Source organism: Chinchilla lanigera, unplaced genomic scaffold (genome assembly GCF_000276665.1).
Source record: "Chinchilla lanigera isolate Chin_1 unplaced genomic scaffold, ChiLan1.0 scaffold00049, whole genome shotgun sequence".
NCBI lineage: Eukaryota > Metazoa > Chordata > Mammalia > Rodentia > Chinchillidae > Chinchilla > Chinchilla lanigera.
The window spans coordinates 11,658,950-11,681,274 of NW_004955450.1; the positions used below are offsets into that span (position 1 = coordinate 11,658,950).

Consider the following 22,325-nt stretch of genomic DNA (forward strand, 5'->3'; position numbering starts at 1 on the left):
ATTCATTTCACTAAGCTAAGAAAGCAGTACCAGCTTTTGAGAGTGTTTACCTTTTATCCTTTCCCTGTTTCAGAAAGGATTTATGATACCTTGTTAATCTGCATACACTCTAGTAAAATAAGTAAATTAATAAATAAAATGAAAACAAGTAAGAAAAATGGTGCAAAGGAGAAATAAGATTAGGAAGATAAGTAGAACCAAGATGTTGGTTAGTACAACAAAACTTACATGTTTCTTAGCTTTTTATTATATTTTGTACAATTAGAACATTCTTAAACTATAAGAATTTCTTTCCAGATACTAGGAAATATATAATCATATTTTTGCTTAAACTATAAGAAACATAGACTACATTATAAAAAATTTTAATGAAAATCTCCTATAAAGTTACAAAGAACCATTATCCACACAATAAAATAGGTTTATTATACAAATTTTCCATATCACTTATGTCAAACTATATCTGGTCTACTTCCTGTTTTTGTTAGTACAGTTACACGTGCACATTCCTTGCTTAGGAATATCAGTGGCTTCTTTTGTACTGTGATACCAGGGTTGAGTAAACTCTGAAGTACTGACTCTTTGTCCCTGTGTGGGAAGTTTGCTGACTGTTGCTCACATTGTATCATGGTGACTGTTTTCACTTGCAGGCACACGCACATCTCATTGCTTTTGCATATAGCGTCACATCTCCCCATTTTCCCATAGTAATCTCATTTTTCTCTCAGTAGTGACCTCTTAAGTTTGTTTAAATTAGTGTCTGTGTTGTGCACATGATGCATCTTGTTTGTCTGCATTATTTTCTGGACCTTCCTCCTGTCCTTCCCTCACTTGCTTTTTCCTGTGTCGTTCTGATCTTTATTAAAGCTTCCCAACTTTTTGGTCGCCTAGTGATACTCCATTGTATAATCTGGAGCCCTGTGAACCACTGCCGTTCGATGTGGCGCGCTTCCGAGGCCTGACGGCTTCTGTGCTGCTGGACCTGACGTATCTGACAGGCATTCACGAAGACGTGGGGAAGCAGAGTGCCAAGCGGCATGAAAAGAAGCACCGACACGAGTCTGAGGAGAAGGGCGAGAGTGAGCAGAGGCCCGAGAGTGACTCCGCCCTAGATGTACGAACAGGCTTAGCATCTGACGATGCCAAAGGCCAGGGAGCCACGAGCTCCAAATCAGAAAATGAAATAGCTTCATTCTCGTTAGATCCGGCACTGCCAGGTGTGGAATCTCAGCATCAGATCACAGAAGGAAAAAGAAAAAATCACGAACATGTGTCCAAAAATCATGACATAGCCCAGTCAGAAATCAGAGCAGTCCAGCTGTCCTATCTCTACCTTGGTGCTATGAAATCACTTAGTGCTCTTCTCGGCTGTAGTAAATATGCTGAACTATTGCTGATACCAAAAGTTCTGGCTGAAAATGGCCACAACTCGGACTGCGCGAGCTCTCCAGTTGTCCACGAAGACGTGGAGATGCGCGCGGCCCTGCAGTTCCTGATGCGACACATGGTGAAGCGAGCAGTCATGCGGTCCCCTATAAAGAGAGCACTGGGACTGGCTGATCTGGAGCGGGCTCAAGCCATGATCTATAAATTAGTGGTCCATGGCCTTTTAGAAGACCAGTTTGGGGGCAAAATTAAGCAAGGTATGTTACCTGATTTTTTTAAATTTTTTTTTTTGTTTTGCTTTTGTGCTGTTGAAATTATTTATACTCAAAACTGTTAAAACTGACTTACACAAATATTTTTATGCAAGTATTTTTGACCAAAGCAATTTTCACATTTTTTCCTTTGTAAGACATTTTTTTTGGTGTTACTTTTATATTGGTAATCATCTACTTATAATTTTCTGTGCAAGCACTAACACTTGATAAGTATTACTAAATTTTATAAAATTGAAGTTTAAGTCATGTCACACGTGTCAAGTTACTTTTCTCATTGCTGAGACCAGATACACCCAGAGTTAGAGGAAAGGTTTGTTTGGTTCACAGCTTGAGGAGCTTTCAGTTCCTAGTTGTCTGGCCCCACGGCAGGGTGACACAGGGCAGAGGAGAAACAGTTCATGGCAGGCAGAAGGTAGCAGAAGCAAGCAAGCAGCAAGCTGTAACCACAGCTTTTCTGTCCCTTGTATCTTAGCCAGGCTGCCTGCCTTTAGGGTAGCACTCACGCCTTTAACGCAAGCATCAAACCATGAATCAATCCCAGCATCATGTTCTTAACCTAACAGCACAATTCCAAGTCCAGTGACCTCCAGAAAGCTCCACCTATGGCTGTATGAGGCTTTGGGGGGACAGCTAGATACAAGCCATAGCACTGCAAGTATTTTTTTTATCTGACTCAGAATATAGCCTAATAACTTCTAACAGATATTTTAAAGGGCATTTTAGAGGCTGCTACTTTCATAGATGATACATTGTATCTAAAAATACTTTTATCTTCACCTTTGGCAGTAGTATAAATTGTGAAATAAAAAATGACATTCATTTAGGAAACGTGCGTGGAATGCCTGCTCTGCGCCAGGTGCTTCTCTGGATTCTGGAGAAGGAGCTGTGAATGAAGCGGAGGTCCTTGCCTTTGTGAAGCTTCTGTTACAGTTTATCACTCCTTTCCCCCTCCTCCTCCGATTCCCATTTCCTTTTGTCTTCCTTTCCTTTGCCCTTACTCCTCCTTATTCCTAACTTACACTGTTCCCAAGGGTGACGATATAAGATACAACAGACAAGTCAGTTCTTTTTAGACACCACAGACGGTGTAGTCTATGAAAGTAGCATGCTCTTTCCTTTGCCTTTCCGCCTGTCCTTCCTGACTTAGCATAGACAACAAATAGGCAGAGAGGGAGGTACATGGTGCATGTAAGTAGGAGTGCTGAGACTGGGTTTTGAAGGAATATGGCCATTTAGCAAACCTAATAGATGTAGCTGTCTTTGTAGCAGCTCCTGTTTTGTGTTTATTTATAGGCTTCCTTACCAAACAGACAGATGTGTGTATGTATGTATGTTCCTTTTAAAAGCATGGAGTTTCTGCTGAGGTTTGTCTTACATTTGTCTTGCATTTGTCTTACATTTCTACCCCTTTATATTTTCCCGTGTGTGGACTGAAGATAGACATCACAATCACAGTGCTAAGGAGACAGATTTAATGATGAGATACCGTTAGAAAACCTTTTGTCTTATCTTACAACCAGAAGTGGGACCTTCCTTTACATTTTTAAAAAGAAGTCTCTTCTGTAAAAACAGAAATGACTGGTTTCAAGGGCTTGTTGTGGTACTGCATGTAGAATCTGGGCTAGTGAGTGTGGTAGTGAACACAAAGATGTATGTAAACTTTTTTTTGGTAAACCTTTCAGAAAATATATTGAGAAACTTTTCAAAGTAAAAGTGCTCTATTCTCACTGTTCCTTTTCAAAAAAACAAAACCACGCTACTTTCTTATCCTTTGTCTTGGTCCGTAGAGGTTGATCAACAAGCTGAAGAAAGTGATCAAGCCCAGCAAGCTCAGACTCCAGTTACCACCAGCCCGTCAGCCTCAAGTACAACTTCCTTCATGAGCAGCTCCCTGGAGGACACCACAACTGCCACCACTCCAGTCACGGACACAGAAACGGTGCCTGCGTCTGAGTCCCCGGGAGTGATGCCCCTTAGTCTCCTCAGGTAGAGACGCTGGCCCTTACCACTGCCCGCCGTTCTGAGGCTTGCTCGTTCTCCTACAGTGTGCCAGAGCGGCCCCCCCTGCTCTCGAGCCCCAAGAAATCTGAGGTCCTGTAGTAAACGCACTGACTGAAGTTGGAAATGTCTCTCAGGAAGTTTGCTAACTTGCCCAACCTCACAGCCAGTTGTTAGTGGTCCTGGGGCCAGTCGGCCAGGCCACCGACAAGCCAGTGCCCCAAAGCTCTCTCCTGATTATGTTTCTGGGGGTTATTTTATTGTTCGTTTTTGGCTAAATATTTGAATTTTTTTTTTTCAAAATATACTTATATATTAGATATTTGAGTCTCAAGAATAAGCTCACTTATGTGATCATGTTTTTTAAGCATAATTATTTACACTTTATTCTGATTGTAAAATCAAACAAGTACACTTCCCAAATGAAAACACATGTCTTATGATGATGCTTCTTTAGCTACCCTATTTAATAGGTTTGTAAACTGCCAGTCACATTTACTTATTTCCATTTCTGTTTGTTTCAGTTTGCTAGATATATACAAATGAAAACTTAATGAGACAATCTGTAGAGAGTGAATGTTGTCCGTTCTTTTAACAGTGGCTTATGTGAAATAAGGAAGGCGGAGTAGTCAGCCTCTTTTTTTCTTATTATTTTCCCCCTTTTTGTAATTGACGTGTCATTATTACCCCATTGCACAGCAGTGGTGATGAACCAGTGGCATGTGTGCCATGCGGGCTGTTACTGCTGAAAGCTCTAACGCTTCACCATCGTGGTATAGACCAACAGTCTTAGCAAGTGGAGGAGGAGAGTGGTTGTAGTTGTGATTCTCAGCTTTGGCGTGCATAAGAGCCACCCACGAGGCCTTTCACAGCTCTGGGGCTTTGTACCCCACATGTTGCATTCACTGGGTCTGGTGGTGCCCATAGTTTGAATTTTAATTACGTTTTCGTGGTGATTCTCATGTAGTATCTTCTCTCACCCTGAGATTACTACTGTAGTCTCATGCAGGGAAGCACTAGTTTTTGTAGTGACCATTACTGCATCCTCCTTAACACTGTCATTTGAGTAATAATTCTTAGAAGTGCTTCGTTCAAGAAAAGGGAATAGAAAATGTCGGAACATTCTATGTGTTCTTAATTTATCTGGCAGTTATAGAATTCTGGTGATCCATAGAAGATCTGTGACTCCTGGTCCCCTTTTAAGCTCTGACTGGAGTGGGCATGTGATTCAGCGGTAGGATCATGCCCCCTTGCTCCCACAGGCATTTGAACTCTTCCTTCTCCTCGTCCCTCCCCTCTCCTCCTCCATTACAGTGCAAGGGCTAGAACCCAGGGCCTAAGGGCAAGCTCTGCCAGAGCTGTACCTCTAGCCCTCCTCCTTCTAACCTTTGTTTCTCTTCTGTTGGCTGAGTCTTAATTAGAGCTGCAGTTGTCTCCACCTGGCTGAACATCTTTTGACAGGAGAAAGATGAGGGCACTGCTGTTTTCTGTATGTATATCATTGTGTCAGTTATTTGATGGGTAAGCAGGGCTTTTTTTGATGCTGAGACAGCTCCTAGTTCTTTTGGTCAAGAGCTGTCAGAGTGGATCTTCTTGGACTTTATTCTCTGGCTAGTGTCCACCTCAGCTCACAAGGGGTTGCCGCTCCTGTACCTTTCCGCCTCTGTACAGCTGGCATATCATTCACACACTGTGGGGGTTTTTTTGGTTGTGCTGGGTGACGAGACGGTTATCTTTTCTTTCCATAACTTGCCTATAATGTGTAGCTTTGAATTTATGTAAATAATTTTATAGCTAGCTAGTGAACTTATATTTAAAGTAACTGTAGTTACCTGTCTTTAGAAATCCTCTTTAGTTTCTGTCTACTGTGTGCATACCACAATACCCATGTCATTTTGATGTGATCCTAGAAGGAAAGCTACATAAAGTCAAGAATCTTTCATCTGTTTTGTTGCTGTATTTTGCTAAGAAATGATAACGGGCAAAAGGTTTTGTTTTTTAGTAGTAGAAGTACTCTATGAGATAATGATTTTTAAAACTGACTTGTCTTTCTTACCACCCTTCATTAAATTATAGCTAACCTGTATAATCTTCCAGGTTGTGTACTTTTTGCAAGAAGCTTGTGACATATGTGTTATTTTTTAATGGGGTTTTATGCTAACCATTGTTGTTTTCTTAAAGGCAAATGTTTTCCAGTTACCCAACCACCACTGTACTTCCCACGCGTCGGGCGCAGACTCCTCCAATATCATCATTACCAACCTCTCCTTCTGATGAAGTAGGAAGAAGGCAGAGTCTGACTTCTCCCGACTCCCAGTCAGCAAGACCAGCTAACCGCACAGGTGTGTGTGCTGTCCTGTATTGTGATACCCCAACCTCCCAGCATCCCCACCATGGACTTCCTCACGTGAGCATTGTATTTTGTCCTCACTGGAGGCAAAGCAGTGATTTTAATGAAGGAGCGCTGCACCCGTCAATCTGTGCATCTTTTCCAGCCTCAAACTGCATATCGAAATAACAGTATTTTGAAGAGAAATCATGTATATGTATCAGTCATATCAGAACTTTCTTCTTTCCTAGTACAGGCAATTAATTATGCTATAGTTCTCCCAGTGCTGTGTTAGCTGCAGTTCACACACTGTTGAAATGCTACGTTTTCATTTTCATTTAAAGATAATTTACCTTGAATATTTTGTTTGACCTCTGGGTTATTAAGAACTGTGACTTATTTTACAGTTATTTAGGGGTGCTAGTTGTAGTTATCTTTTTGTTATTGGTTCTACTTCATTGCCATCAAAAAATGTATCATCTCTTTTTTTCTCTTTTTTGCCATCCTGGAGATCAAACCCAGCACCTCATGCATGCTAGGCAAACACTGCCACTGAACTACACCTGTGGCCCAAAGAATGTATCTTGTACAACTTGAATTCTTTTAAGCTTATTGAGACTTGTTTTATAGCCTACACTGTGGTCCGTTTCAGTTAAAAGTGAGTATAGTTTTGTTACTGAGTGAGGTGTTCAGTGAATTGTTTATTAGGTCAGGTTGGTTGGTAGTGTTGACCAGCTGTATCCTTACTCATTTTTTTGTGCCTTTATTCTATCAGTTATTAAAATAATCTGTAATTATGGATTTGTCTACTTCCTCTTTTGTTTGGCAGTTTTTGTTCCATGTATTTTAAAGCTGTCTTTAGGTTTATAAATACTTAGAATTTGTGTATCTTTTTCATGAATTAACTTTATTATTACAAAATAACTTTATGCTTGGTAATATTCTTTGCCTGAAAATCTGCTTTTTCTGCTATTAATATATCTACTCCTGACATTTTAAATGTGTTAGAAATAGAATGGTATTTCTGTCATCATTTTACTTTATCCCATTTGTGTCTTTACTAATAGTGGGTGTCTTGCCAGGCATGGTGGCACATGCCTGTAATCCCAGCACTCAAGGCTGAGGCAGGAGGATCGTTGTGAGTTCGAGACCAGCCTGGGCTTCAAAGTGAGCTCAAGGCCAGCTTGAATTGCGTAATGAGACCCTGTCTCAAAAAGACAGGAGCGGGCTGGGGATTTAGCTCAGTGGCACAGTGCCTGCCTGGCAAGTGCAAGGTTGTGAGTTTGATTCCCGGTACCGGAAAAAAAAAAAAAATAGTGGGTGTCTTGTAGACAGCTATAGTCAGTCTTGCTTTTTGAATCCAGCCTGATGTTTTCTTCCTTTATTTTTTTTGGTACCAGGAATCGAACTCAGGACCTTGCACTTGCCAAGCAAGGTGCTGTGCCGCTGAGCTATATCCCTGGCCCTTTTTTTTGGTACTGGAAATCGAACTCAGGACCTTGCACTTGCTAGGCAAGTGCTTATACCACTGAGCTATATCACTGTCCTTGAGCTATATCCCTGGCCCTGCCTTTAAATTAAATTGTTTAGACCATTTGTATTTGATGTTATTATTGATATGGTTGGATTTAAATCCACTATCTTTCTATTTTGTCCTGTTGTTTCTGTTTTCTTTCTCCTTTTTTACCTTCTTTTGGTTAAGTGAAATTTTTCATTTCATTTTATCTCTTTTGTTAGCTTATTAATAGCTATAATTTTTTTTAAGAGATTACTTTCAAGTTTACAGTATACCTCCTTAATTATCACATGTCCAAGTGGCATTTTACCACTTCATACATAATGAAAGGAATCTTAAAATAGAATGCTTTTATTTCCATTTCAGCATTTGTAAGAGGTATGCTTATAATATATGATAAATGTTTAAATTTGAAAAAATTTATTACAGTAAAAGACACATTGCCAATATCTCCCTCAAAATATTTCCTCTTGCTTTAAACATACTTCTCATTTTTGCCACTTCCTGAAGCAGTTCTGGAAGTCCTCTTTCTTGAATGTCTTCAGTTGCACTGTTGTGGCTGCCTCGATGTCCTGAATCGGTTCAGAACATTTACTTTCCATGGTCATTTTGACTTTAGGGAAGAGCCCGAAGTTGCTTGGTGAGTAAGGTAGATGAGAACACACTGTTATGTGTTTCACACTGCTACAGGCCTGCCTTCCTGTTGGGTGGCATGTGGCAGCAGCATTCACCGTATTTTTTAATCACATTGTTACAGCAAAATTTGGGCTGTATTCCATAAGAGACGAAAGAACTTAATGAGAACAGACAGAGTTTTAATTTAGACGGGTCACCTCTCATCTGGACTTGCAAGTCAGGGAAGTGGGTGTGGACCTGCCTTTGTTCCCAGCTTATATACATTTTTGGTTTCCATGGTAACAGATGGGAATGTTGTAGCCCTGGCCACATGTTGTTTTCCTTGTGCCACATAACCCGGTCAGGCTCTGGTCATGAGCCCAACCACAATGATATATACTTTCTGTACTCTGTCCTATATGCCCCCTTTAGATAACCATACATTTCCTTTATGGTTACAGTGTTTATCTATGGCCAGGGAAAGGATGAAACAACCCAGGCAAGGTCATAGGTAGTTATCTAGGGTTCATTGTCTTTGGAGAAGCATTCCAGGGCTAAGTCAGGACTGCAAAGTTAACTCTTTACAACCCCTCCGGGATGTTTCTCAAGACACATTTTGAGGCTTTCATTAAGACTAGAATTACTGTATCTTAAAAATGATATGCTAAGAGTCACCATCCCCTACAACATCTTATAAGATACTCAGTGGCAAAAACAATGAGATAAGTGTGTTCACAGTGAGCGGGGTGTATTTTGAGGATTAATAGCAGTGATTTTTTAAAACATTTAAACTTTCACCATATGTTTTAATCATACCTCATACTATTGTTGTTCTACATTTAAATTCTATGTATGTTATAAGCCCTGTAATAAATTGTTATTTGTTCAGGAGAGTCGTTATTGCTGTAACTTTGGATTCATTATCTTTTGTTCTGGATATTTTTTTGCAAATCTTTCATGTCCTTTGAGCATAGTTATTCTTTCTTCTCCCTTACATAATATAGGGAATAACAGTTGATTCTCATTGCTAGCAGTAGTTATGCTGTAGAAAGGCAATGTGGACCCTGAATCATTACTTTTAGGGAAATATAGAATTAGGATGCTTTGCATTTCTACTCACATTTTCATCAACTGATCAAGTTATAACCTTCTTTTAAATGTGTCTTCCTGTTAAAGACACTATATTTAATATATACTGTTGATTCGTTAACATTGAATTCATGGCCAACAGTACTATAGCTCATGCATGGGTGAAGGTTGTCTAATGCGTTATTTGCTCTGAGAAAGCACATTACAGCTTTCATATGCTTAGAAACACTCCCTTGCACTTTGGCACTGTGCATGGGGACCACTTGTAAATAGTGAAATCACCAATGAAAAGTACAGAAAAGTACAGAAATGCACCCTGAGAAGGACACTTGTTTATAGTATGGGAGCTGAAATAAGGCTGGGTATCACTTGTTTAATATCAGCTGGAAATTTTTATGTTAGGAGATTTAGAATTTTTTTTCCATCCTGTGCCTGTCTACAAATGAACAGGGTTATAAATAAATTTTAATAAATTTGCAAATGAGGAAGCTTCATATATTAAACGTCAACTGTAAAATACCTGTTTTAATTTTTTTCTCTTCTTATCTATCACATTTCTGGGTCTGTTTCTATTGACTTATTTTTCTCTTGAGTTTGAGTTGTATTTTCCTGTTTGCATGCTTGGTATTTTTTTTATTGGATAACAGACATTTTGAATTTTAGCTCATTGGGTCCTGGATATTTTATATTTCTTTAAGTGTACCTTAGCTTTGTTGTGGGATACAGTTAAGTTACATGGAAAGAGTTTGCTCTTTTCAAGGCTTGCTTTTAAGCTTTGTTAAATGGGACTGGGACAGCTTATAGCCTAGACTGATTTTCCTTACTACTCAGCCCATACTGCATTGCTGGTTGACCCAGTACTTTATGCATTACAAGAGCTTTGTATTCACTTGTGGTAATACAAACTGTTCCCATCCCTGTGGGAGCTCCATGGCTTGTTCTCTCTGCTCCCTTTTTGTGGTTCTCTTTACCTTGGACAATTCTATATTAGCTGATGGTGGAGGGGAAGAAGGGACTTTCTGCATACCTTTGGAGCTCTTTTTCTGTGCACCTCTCTGCTTTCCACGTAGCTCTCTTCTTTGGTGTTCTACCCTGGGACCTCTTTGACCTCCCTGAATTCGCAACTCCGTTTTCTCAATTCATAGAGACCACCGAATTTAGTTTGAGTTCACCCTACCTGCAGTGCAGCTTGGAGATTCTCTCTGGGCATTAAGGGGAGACAGGTGTACTGCTCACCCCATCTGTTTCCCTGCTCTCAGAGAACACTGTCCTACACTTCGTGTTATCCAGTATCTAAAGCTTATTGTTTGATAAGTTGTTGTTGGCTGTATTATTTGTTTAAGGCAGGAGGCTAAATCGAGTCTCTATTTTTCTGTCATGACCAGAAGCGTAAGTCCATCAGTCATGTTAGGACCATTACCACTATAATGATAGTGGTGTTTTAAAGCAAAAATGAGAGCCTTCTCTTCCTCCTCCTTCCTTGTCTCTCTTTTACTTTCTTCCTTCACTACTAGGTGGGCCCAAGCTAGATAAGCATTTATACCAGAAGCATTAGTAAAGAGGACCCCTTGTGTGTGGGAGGAGCCTGGCTTGGAATACCGGAGTCTGAGTGGGGTAAGAAAAATGTCCATATGGCAGAGCCAAGCTGGGTGAGGAGAGTTTCCAGTAGCACTGTCCAGTGAGAAGGCCTGACTGCAGTGCTGCTGCATTTGTGAAAAGCATATGTATAGCCTAAAGACTGTTCTGTACTGACAGGAACCCACACTGCTTGGTAGAAATGGCTGGTTTCAAAGTTGAGCAGGACATGAGCTGGAATAACCTGTGCCCCAAACTAATGAAAGTGCTCAGAGAATGATGGGCATGTGCTTACACGGTTTAGAAGCTCGATTGAAGGGGCTTAACTGGCCAACTCTGGGAGACTTGAGAAATCAAAATAAGTAATCAGAATGGTAACAGGTAATAACCCATGATTACAATAGAAGTGTGTACTTCTTGTCTCCTATGGAGAAAAAAGCCTTGCCTTAGAGTGCTCTAAAAGGGATGATTGAATTAAAATCATTTGTTAGCTATCATTATAGTAATTCATTCAGTAATTAAACATAAGTGACTGCTCCTGAGAAAAGCTTTTATGAGGAATGGCATATTCATGTGTTCTTATAGTACCTCCACCCAGATACCTCTTAGTAAGCTAGGTATGGTGGTACTCAGGAGGCTGAGGCAGGAGGATCACTGTGAGTTTGACACCAGCCTGGTCTACATAGTAAGTTCAAGACCAGCTTGAACTACATAGTGAAACCTTGCCTCAAAAAACCGAACTAAAACAAAAACCTCTTAGTTACAAAAGAAAAGAAAAGAGTAACCTTACTATAGAGAAACTTGGCAGATATTACCTAATTCAAGTGAGCAAAGTTAACATCACCATTATTGAGACGTTGTGTATCATCTAAGAGAATGCAGCATCATTTTCATGGTACCCCTTCTAAAGAGAGTACCCTGAATGCAACCATGAGGAAACATCAGACAAACCAAACTGAGGGATACTATACAAAAACTGGCCCGTAATCTTCTAATTATCAAAGTGATTGAAGGACACTGAAAAAAACTTGACAACTAAAATGAAAAGATGATCCTGGATTGGATCCTTCGCTATAAAGAACATTATTGGGACATTTGGTGAAACTAGAATAGGATCTGGATGAGATGATGACACTGTTGATTCTTACGTCTGATGGCTGTGTTATGTTATGTGGAGGAATGTCCTTATTTGTAGGAATTACATATGAATATATTCAGGAGAGATGGAGCATCAGGTCTGCCACTTACTCTGTAGTGTTCAGGAGAATAAGAGTTCATTATAGCCAGGCATGGTGGTGCACGCCCGTAATCCCAGCACTCGAGAGGTTGAGACAGGAGGATGATCTCAAGTTCAAGGCTAGCCTGAACTGCATAGTGAGACCTGTCCTTAAAAAAAAAATTGTTTGTATTATTGTGAATTTCTGCAAGTTTGGAATTTTTTAAAGTGGAAAATTGTTCAAAATAAAACATTTTAAAGAATTTTTCATTGGGTTTATTTTGTGTTACCAGCAGGATTTTCTTTGTGAAAACCCTTATTCTATATTGATGTAAATTTAATCACTTTTAATTAAACATTTAGCATATTTTAATATAGTCAGGTGTTACTAAATTTTTATTAAAATTGGAAAGTTGTAAAGCTTAGTATGAAAACACATTTTTACTCATTGTCTATAGTGATATTTAGACTCTTTCTTGTCTTTCTTTTGCCTCAGCCTTGTCAGACCCAAGCAGCAGACTTTCAACGTCTCCTCCTCCTCCAGCAATAGCAGTCCCCTTGCTGGAAATGGGGTTCTCTCTCCGGCAGATTGCCAAAGCCATGGAAGCTACAGGTAGGATAAGTTTTTATATGTCAGTATGTCTAGTGTAAGAAGACCTGACTTAGGAAAGGCAACATATTTTTTAAGAGATCATAAATCTTGGTAAGATTTTAAACACCAGATGAGTTATAGGGGCATCAGAGCAAACGCTTTTAAACTGATAGCATGAGTGATTACTTTATCCACATTCAGTACCACTGTTTCCCCCTGTACAGGTGCTCGAGGTGAGGCTGATGCCCAGAACATCACAGTCCTTGCCATGTGGATGATAGAGCACCCCGGGCATGAGGAGGAGGAAGACCCCCAGCCAGGCAGCACCGCGGACACCAGGCACGGCGCAGCTGTTCTGGGCAGCGGTGGAAAGTCGAATGATCCCTGCTACTTGCAGTCCCCAGGGGACATACCGTCAGCCGATGCTGCCGAGGTGGAGGAAGGCTTCACGGAAAGGTGAGATTCCAGTTTATTTTCCATGTGTCAAAGGTGCTTCAGAAGCCCCATTTATTTCCCTTCATCAGTGCTTCTAGTGTGTGAGATCAGTAATGATAGGTACGTGAAAAGATGAGCGTTTTAGTTATAAACTTGCATGTCTCTGCAGGGTAAAAATAACAGATTTTTATTTGAATGGATGTTTGCATGGAAAGAAGGAAATTCCTAAGTTTTATGTCGTTTAGTTGAAGAAGAAACTGAAAACTGAAACAAGTTTATTTTGAATTAAAATAAATATAAAACAAATTTATCTCATGTGATATATAATAGAATGTCCATATTAATATTATAAATTGATTTAATTAATACATTTGATAGACATGAACTTTTTGTCTATATTTTTATTGCTTCTACCGTTTTTAATATCTAGTATATCTTTTTTAAGTTATCAAAATAATTCCTTGCTAATGCCTAGTCTAAAATGAGACACGTGAATACATCCTAAAGTTCTTAAAACTCTTTTCTCCTTCAGCACTTCCTATGACTTTCAATTTTCTTTTTTCTTTTTAACGGTGGAGTCATATGGTTACTGAAGATTGTATTTTGTGTAACATGCAGACTTTTTTCCAAGCTCAGTGAATATTTTCATCATTTTGAAATGTGTTTTTCCTAGGCAGGGCATTCCAGTCACTTTAATTTTTGTGTATCTAATCATTTAGGACTTGATACCCGTCTATCTCCCTATCTGTCTGTATCCATCTCCTCACCAGTGCTGGGGATCAAACCCTGGGACCTCACACTGGTAGACAAGTACTGTACCACTGAGCCACAGCCTGAGCTTTGATGACATTTGAATTTGATAAAATTATTGCTGTGGGCTCAGCATAAGACATATCCAGAAATCTGGAGCTTTACAAAGGCAGACGATAGGTTTCAGAGTTGTACAATAATATGTACCTCAGTGATCGAGCAGGTGGTTTAAGAAAGAAAAGCTTTATCAAAGATGTATTTTATTCTCAGTGATACAGTGGTATTTAGAGAAAGTGGTACCACAAGCAAACTTGTACCTTTGCTTTCTTTTTAATCATAGCTTTTAAACATTTGTGATGCTTTCAAACTTGTAGCCCTGATAACCTGGATCATACAGAGAATGCAGCTTCTGGGAGTGGACCGCCAGCTAGAGGCCGCTCTGCAGTAGCAAGAAGACACAAGTTTGACTTGGCAGCTCGCACATTGCTAGCAAGAGCAGGTAGTTACAGTTTTGTGCCCTCCTCTTGATGCAAAGCTTCATTTTAAAATCAATATAAAAGCGACATTAAAGATACGAACTAGTGAGAGTACTCAGTGTCTCCACATTAACAGAAAGAAGTATTTGCATATAATGTTCTACACATATACATCATTTTACTTAAGTGAAATCTGTGAATAGGTTCATAGATTTATTTGTAAGTTTCCTGTGGTTGCAGAATACTGTATTGGCCACTGGTACATTTTGAGAATTTTTTTGAATGTTCTCTGTGCCCCAGTCAGTTATAGCTTAAGTGAAGGTTCATGTTTATTATTTATCATCAGTGGTGAGAAGGAACTGGAAAGAACACTGCCGAAAACACTAGGCATTGGCTTTTAATGTGTGCTGCGGCCCTTAAAGCCTCACCACAAGGCAAGGCCCTTGATAAGTAGAAATGAACTCCCTCAATACATTAGGAAATTCGTCTAGGATTATGTGTTGGGTGTGTAATGTGTAACTTAGAGGGAATGTATTTTCCAAATGCAAAATAGGGATATGTGATTTGTCAAAACAAATTTGATCCTTGAAACAGGAGAACATAAGTAGTGATTGAGCTATTTATGGGAACTGTGAGAGAGAAACTGAGACTACCCTGGACGGTATGGAGTCCGTATTTACCATAACAGGAAAGGGGACTGATCTTTTTAAAAGTAAACCTGAAAGAATAATGACAGCTAACATTTATTATGTTTTTCTATAAAAAGAATGTAAAGGAGTTTGTGTGGAGTATCTTAAACTTACCTGTAGCCCAGTGAGGTATGAATGCTGTTATTATCCCTACTTTACAGGACAGGAAACACAGATGATAGGTATAATTTGAAGGTTGTGGTCTGGGATCCAATAAGCCAGCTGAGATAGCGTCTCACCTACATCTGTGGTAGTTAAGATCTGGAGAAGTACTCAGTTATTCATGCAAATAAAATGCCTTTTTTGTTTTGTCCTGAGCGGGGTTATACCGCTCTGTGCAGGCCCACAGGAATCAAAGTCGGAGAGAAGGAATATCTTTGCAGCAAGACCCAGGGGCATTGTATGACTTTAATTTAGATGAGGAATTGGAAATTGATCTTGATGATGAAGCAATGGAAGCTATGTTTGGACAAGACCTGACCAGTGACAATGATATTCTGGGAATGTGGATCCCAGAGGTACTGGATTGGCCTACCTGGGTGTGTGTGACTGCAGCGGGGGCTGCTCTGACTTACTTTCCTGCCCTCGTGTTCATACAGCTTACTAACGGCAGCCTTACGTCTCATCCTGAGGTTTGGGGATTTAATGTAGAGGTTGCTTTGGTACCTACAAAGTAGTAAGAAAAAGTCTCTCTTATTGCTTGATCTATGCGATTTTATTGCTTCTCTCCCCAGACTAGCTGAATACAGTAGAGCCACACTGTGATCATTTTAATTGTGATGTCAAAGATAGCTTACAAAACAGACGTGAGGCCCCAGCAGATGCTGTTGAGTTAGGTGCCATGGCTGCTGCTCGCATTGTTATCTGAATGCATGCTCTTCTCCTTCATAGGTTCCATGTAGTCACTGTAATGCCTCATTCTGGGAACCAGTGCCCACCCAGATCTTGTAAATCCCTCACTCCAGGGACAGGGTCCACAAGGGTTTGTAGGTATACATTGTTTAGCATTACATTTTTATACCAGGGACACTAAAATATTCACAGGTATAAGTAATAGGAAAGGCAGTCTACCATGTTAATAAATGAGTCCTAATGACTTTTCTCAGAAATTTAGAAAATAGCCATGTCTTTTACTTCCAAAGTAGTCATTATTTTTACTGAAGAGTTTAAAAAGAAATCATTTTGTTAATGCTCTGTTGCTCAAATTGTAACATCCGAGAGTGTGGGAGACAACACCTTGAAATTGTCTGTAGCATTCATGAGCACCTTGCAAATATTCTAAGATATGTAAACGAAGTAGTTAATTACGTATCATAAATCTGTTGAACTCTAATTGTAGTTAAATTGACTGTAATAATGTGGTATGAAATCGTTTTGTGCAGCATGTGTGTGAGTCTGAAGACAGGGAAGAAGTGGTGGTGTGTGAATTATGTGAATGCAGTGTCATCAGCTTCAATCAGCACATGAAGAGAAACCACCCAGGCTGTGGGCGCAGCGCAAACCGCCAAGGGTATCGAAGCAATGGCTCCTACGTGGATGGCTGGTTTGGTGGTGAATGTGGGAGTGGAAACCCATACTACCTGCTGTGTGGCAGCTGCAGGGAGAAGTACTTAGCTCTGAAGACTAAATCCAAGACAACAAGTTCTGAAAGGTATCTTGACATTTTGTCTATATCCAGACCCTCTGAATAACGTCTCATATTGAAGACATGGGAATGGTAGCCTTTGCATGTGAAGGGTTGTTATTCACCTTCCCTAAAGCCCTCTGGTTGCTGAATTGGGGGCAGAAACTCTGGAGGGGGTTGAGGAATGCATATTCCCCCGCAGATCTGGGAGTCTTCCAGGATCTTTGGAAGGCCAGGAATAGTGGCATGGTAGTAGGTACTTCACTGGAGTTTGAATTAATCTGATTTGTTGACAAGTGATCAGGAGTCTTACCTTACCCTTCAGGAGGCACATGATCAATTTTTTTCATTGACATTTTCCACCATATTTCTGGCAATCATAATTTCTTGATGAAAAATAGATTATTCTGTTTAAAGGAGGTTCTACAAAAATATTATGTCTTTATATCCTTAATTTCTAGTGAGTAGGTTTTCTGCCCCTGTTGTCAACTATTACATCTTTAAGGCTTTTCTGGAGTAAAGTTTGATTACAAGAGATTGTAGGTAATCAGAAATATACCTAAGTTGTCTGGTACGACAGTTATTGATTCATAAGCATGTGTACACACATTAGGCTGTAACATGAAACATTTTTTTAATTTTGTGCTGCTTTATTAATGACCTCTTAAAATATTCTAATGACTTAATTTGCATTTGGGGTACTAACTGTTTTATATAAAAACACAATGTTCTTCATGTTTGGTGCAGGTACAAGGGACAAGCTCCAGATCTAATTGGCAAGCAGGACAGTGTGTATGAAGGTAGTTGTTTGTTTTGAGAGCTTCTTTATTTGACATGTATTTTTATATATACTTCGTGCTTAACATCTGTTACTAAAATTTACTATTGTGTATGTTTGTATTTATGTACATATTAACTCAAACTTTACCAAAAAAAAAAATTCAAGATAGTTTGAGAGCAACAGCCCTAGTTTCAAACTCAAGGGAAAAAGGACCTAAGCTCACATGCAAGCTTTGCCATGGAGTATTGATTTCTGTTTGGCATATATATTTTTAAAGTAGGAAAAAGATGTATATTTCGAATTTCCATCCTAGCTGTAGAAAGTGATAAGTACAAAGCTGAGATGAGCATCAACTGCTCAAGCCCTCATGTACTTGAAACAGTGCCTTTCCTGGTGACTATGGACAGGCTGAAGGATTTTTTGTTGGCCCCACAATAGTGTTTTTTTTTTACTACTGGAAACCCCATGAGCAGCTATGTCATTTACTGTTACTTCCAGTGGATCTGACTACACAGACTCTCTTACCCTTAGGGTTAGGGTTAGTCTGTGCCGCAGGAGAGCAGATTGGTCAGGTTACCAGGAGATGGTGCCCTAGTTAATTCTGTGGGTGCTGGATTTTCAGTCTATCTTCATTTTAAATATACTGAATCTCACAGTAACCATGGCCAGCAGAGCTGTGTTGTGTTTATATTCACGTAGCATACATTTATTTATTTAAATTCCAGAAGACTGGGACATGTTAGATGTTGATGAGGATGAAAAACTGACAGGTGAAGAAGAGTTTGAACTGCTTGCTGGACCACTTGGTTTAAATGACCGGCGCATCGTCCCAGAACCAGTTCAGTTCCCTGACAGTGATCCCCTGGGAGCTTCGGTGGCAATGGTCACAGCTACCAACAGTATGGAGGAGACTCTGATGCAAATAGGTGAGCCGAAATGCTGCTTCGTGTTGATCGGATCTTCTATTTTGTTTCTTAACTTAATAGTAAGGGTGGTGGTTTTATATCATCCCATTCCATCAAGTCCTTTAGCCCTTTTTTTCCGTTGTTCCAACATTTTAAAGGTAGAATGTGATACCAAGTTTTGGTGTGTTTATCTTTGTGAAATAGCAAAGTGATAAAAATACAGCATGTGAGCAATAATCTTGAAAAATGATAAAGAGAATTCTGTAAATAAAAATTATGCAGAGTTTTCAGTCGTTTTTAGGAGAGAGTATGCTGCATTTTTGTTATAGGAAAGACAAAATAGAGAATTGGAACAGTTCAGAACTGGTAGCTTTGCTCTTTATGTATACTCAGAGCCTATTTTTAAAACCATCTTTCTTGTATCTGTTAATATTGGAAGTGACACTACTTAATAGAAAATTTCTCTTAATAGAACACCTGAATTAGAACATAGAAATACATGTTTTTGTCAAGGAATATCCTATATAGTGAAGTTTTAGATGAGCAGAACACATTATTTTGCTGTTTCCTTGCATTCTGGGTCTTGTGTAAACTAGTAAAATTTTGTAGTAGTTCAAATATTTTTTTTTCTTACCTCATTGATAACTAAACAGAGTCTTGTTTTTCAGGTTGCCACGGCTCTGTGGAAAAGAGCTCCTCAGGGCGAGTGACGTTAGGGGAGCAGGCAGCAGCCCTCGCAAACCCTCATGACCGGGTCGTCGCTCTAAGGAGGGTGACTGCCGCTGCGCAGGTGCTTCTGGCCAGAACCATGGTCATGAGGGCGCTGTCTCTTCTCTCTGTCAGGTGTGTGCTGTTTTGTGTCGGCTGATGCCGACGTAGCTTCTGGTATAGGTTAGACAGGAGTTTGATGTTGTCCGGGAGGGTCGATCAAAATTTTGAAAGTTGAATATCTACTGATGAATGAGAGATGTTAGACATCTCTCATTAGAGAGATAATAATAATAATAACATTATTATGCACTCATTCATTTAATGTTTGACTCTTTTTATGTAGAAAATAATACCATTATAGTAACTGAGTAAATTGGATACATTGTAGTTTATTACCTGAAATTAGAAACTAATGCTCTTGCTCCATGTGGTATCAAATAAAAATTAAAGATTGAGTGAGTGTTTCTGCAGAATTGGCCAAACATAGAGCTAAGTCTGCTTTCAGGTTCTGTCGGGCCGGTGATATAGCTCAGCAGCACAGCACATGTCTGGCAAGTGCAAGGTCCTGAGTTCGATTCCCAGTACCAAAAAAAAATCAAGTTGTCATGAAAACTATTGCTATATTCATATTGTGAAGTTCAGTATGAAAAAGAAAGAGAAACAAGAATACCTAAAAGATATCCATTTAAGAAATAATTTATCAGAAGTACTTAATGGCCAATCAGTGAATGTAGAAGGAAAAAATAAAATTTAGGTAGGACTTTGTGGTTTTGATTCAAAGATAAACAAATAGGATTGCAGTGAAGAACAGAGTCTCAGAAACTGACCCACACTTCTATAAACACTCGATTTATACTTTGATTTGTGACAGTGGTTTACATTACAGAGCAATGGTTAAAGTATGGTCTTTTCCCAGCACTCAGGAGGCTGAGGCAGGAGGATCACTGTGAGTTCGAGGCCAGCTCGAACTACATAGCAAAACCCTGTCTCAAAAAGACAAAAAAAAAAAAAAAAAAGTCATTTCAGTAACTGGGACAGGGTCAGGGGGTTTATCCGTATAGAAAAAGAAAAACGAGTCCAGTCCCTTACCTCACAGTGTATAAAATAAGTGACTCCAAAGTTATTCTTTGATCTAAATATGAAAGATAAATCACTGCAAGAGTTTATTCTTGATCTTGGGACAGGTAGAGGTTTCTTAAGCAAGTCACAAATGAGATCTATACACCACAAAGATTGATAAATCATACTGCATTAAAATAGAAAACTTAAAAGTCATTAAGAAAGTTAAATCTACGGCCATACCACCCTGAACATGCCTGATCCCATCTGATCTCAGAAGCTAAGCAGGGTCGGGCCTGGTTAGTACTTGAATGGAAAGAAAGTTTTAAAAAAAAGCAAACCACAAGGTGGGAGAAGATACTAACAACACATATAATCAATAATATGTATGGAATTCCTTAAGTCGATAAGAAGAAAATAGACAACAGAAAAGAAAAATGGGCAAAATACATTTTAAGAAATTCTTCACAAGCAAGACATGGTGATGCGTACCTATAGTCCCAGCATTTGGGAGGCTGAGGCGGGAGGAATGCTGGAAGTTCAAGGCTGGCCTCTGCTAATATAGTGAGTTCAAGGCCAGCCTGAAGAACTATGTAGGTAGACCTTGTCTCCAAAAACAAACAAAAAAGTGCTTCAGAGCTGGGTCCAGTAGCCTGTAACCCTAGCTACTCTGGAGGCTAAGGAGGAAAATTGTGAGCTCAAGGCCATCCTGGACTATATATAGAGATCTTTTTCAACAACGTTAGCAGCAAACCAGAGAAATCTAATTTGTGGCTTTAGTTTCTAATTTCTTGTCCCATCAAAAATCTACTCTTTCTTTCTCTTTCTTTTCTTCCATTCTTTTCCTTCCCTTCTTCCTTCCCTTCCTCCTTCCCTTCCTCCTGCCCTGCCCTCTGCTCCTCTCCTCTCCTCTCCCCTCTGCTTCCCAAGAATTGAACTCAGGACCCTGCACTTGCCAGGAAGGCACTATGGCGCTGAGCTATATCCTTGGCCCTACTGTTATTTTCTTTATCCATCTGAAATGTTTTTGTTTCTTCACAGTGGTTCCAGTTGTAGCCTGGCTGCGGGTCTTGAATCTCTGGGGCTGACAGATATCCGAACTCTGGTTCGATTAATGTGCCTGGCTGCAGCGGGGAGAGCCGGTCTCTCCACGAGCCCTTCTGCTACAGCAAGCTCCTCAGAACGTTCACGGGGTGGTCACAGCAAGGCCAACAAGCCCATCTCTTGCCTGGCCTATCTGAGCACAGCGGTGGGCTGTCTGGCATCGAACACTCCTAGTGCCGCAAAACTGCTGGTGCAGCTGTGTACGCAGGTAGCTGGTCACATTGCTTTTCCTGTTGCATCGTTTATTCCCCGGTGGTTCTTGAAGAACTTTTTGAAAATGTAAACATTAAATCTGCTTATTCTCATTGCCTCTTCAGAACTTGATTTCTGCTGCAACAGGTGTAAATCTGACCACGGTTGATGATCCAATTCAGCGTAAATTTCTACCCAGCTTTCTCCGAGGAGTTGCGGAAGAAAGCAAGCTTGTAACCTCTCCAAACTTCGTTGTAACTCAGGCCCTTGTGGCACTGCTGGCAGACAAAGGAGCCAAACTGAGGCCTAACTATGATAGGTCGGAGGTGGAAAAGAAAGGCAAGTATCACACTGTTGAAATACACAGTCTTCTAAGAACTTGGTTCATGTTTTTAAAAATGTATTTTTGCATTGTTGTATGTGATACATTGCATAGCGTATAAAACTATTAAGTGTAGAACATAAAAGAAGTACATGGATACTTTCTGTCTGTATATGGAAATAAGTATTAGAAAATGTACCAAATTAGTGTGGTTCTAGACTATGGTTTAAGTCACCGTAAGTAATAACCTTAGTAGTTTTCTTTAATAAAATCTGGGAAAAGGTAGTTCTGTATTGTGTGATGACAGTGCTTTGAAAGGACTGCTTACGCGCTGTTCTCAGCCCGGTGTGGTGCTGCGCACCCGTAAGCCCAGCACTTGGGAGGCTCAGGCCAGAGGATCGCGAGTTTGATGAGAGGCTCATGAGTGAGACACTGCCTCAGAAAACCAAAACCACCTTCTTCTCCATAAGAAAAAAGTCACTGTGCTCTGCCCTCGTTTTCCTCAAGATCATTTGGGCAAGAGAAGAGTTTCTAGATTCGTCAGTCCGTTTCCTTGGCTGGCCATTAAACCCCAACCCCTCTGTGCGTGCGTGCGTCTGTCCTTGCTGGGGACTGAACCCAGGGCCTTGTACAGGCTGCGCACGAGCCGCTGTGCTGTATCCTTGAACTCCACCCCCACGCCCAAG

At 40.0% G+C, this 22,325-nt stretch overlaps 1 protein-coding gene across 6 annotated transcripts in view; it reads left to right on the forward strand.

The window, feature by feature from the left end:
• Positions 1 to 22,325, forward strand: part of Herc1 (HECT and RLD domain containing E3 ubiquitin protein ligase family member 1) — a 194,748-nt gene that overhangs the window by 133,705 nt on the left and 38,718 nt on the right. For 3 of the 6 annotated variants that reach the window (XM_005393785.2, XM_013518839.1, XM_005393787.2), the window contains exons 38-50: positions 868 to 1,643; positions 3,449 to 3,647; positions 5,841 to 6,001; positions 12,496 to 12,612; positions 12,816 to 13,047; positions 14,151 to 14,275; positions 15,260 to 15,480; positions 16,324 to 16,592; positions 17,313 to 17,365; positions 18,072 to 18,272; positions 18,920 to 19,094; positions 21,063 to 21,333; positions 21,443 to 21,656. In XM_005393785.2, the coding sequence (XP_005393842.1) occupies positions 868 to 1,643; positions 3,449 to 3,647; positions 5,841 to 6,001; positions 12,496 to 12,612; positions 12,816 to 13,047; positions 14,151 to 14,275; positions 15,260 to 15,480; positions 16,324 to 16,592; positions 17,313 to 17,365; positions 18,072 to 18,272; positions 18,920 to 19,094; positions 21,063 to 21,333; positions 21,443 to 21,656 (3,014 nt within the window). The remainder of the gene's footprint in view (positions 1 to 867; positions 1,644 to 3,448; positions 3,648 to 5,840; positions 6,002 to 12,495; positions 12,613 to 12,815; positions 13,048 to 14,150; positions 14,276 to 15,259; positions 15,481 to 16,323; positions 16,593 to 17,312; positions 17,366 to 18,071; positions 18,273 to 18,919; positions 19,095 to 21,062; positions 21,334 to 21,442; positions 21,657 to 22,325) is intronic. The other 3 variants (XM_013518840.1, XM_013518841.1, XM_013518842.1) reach the window with 3 other exon arrangements.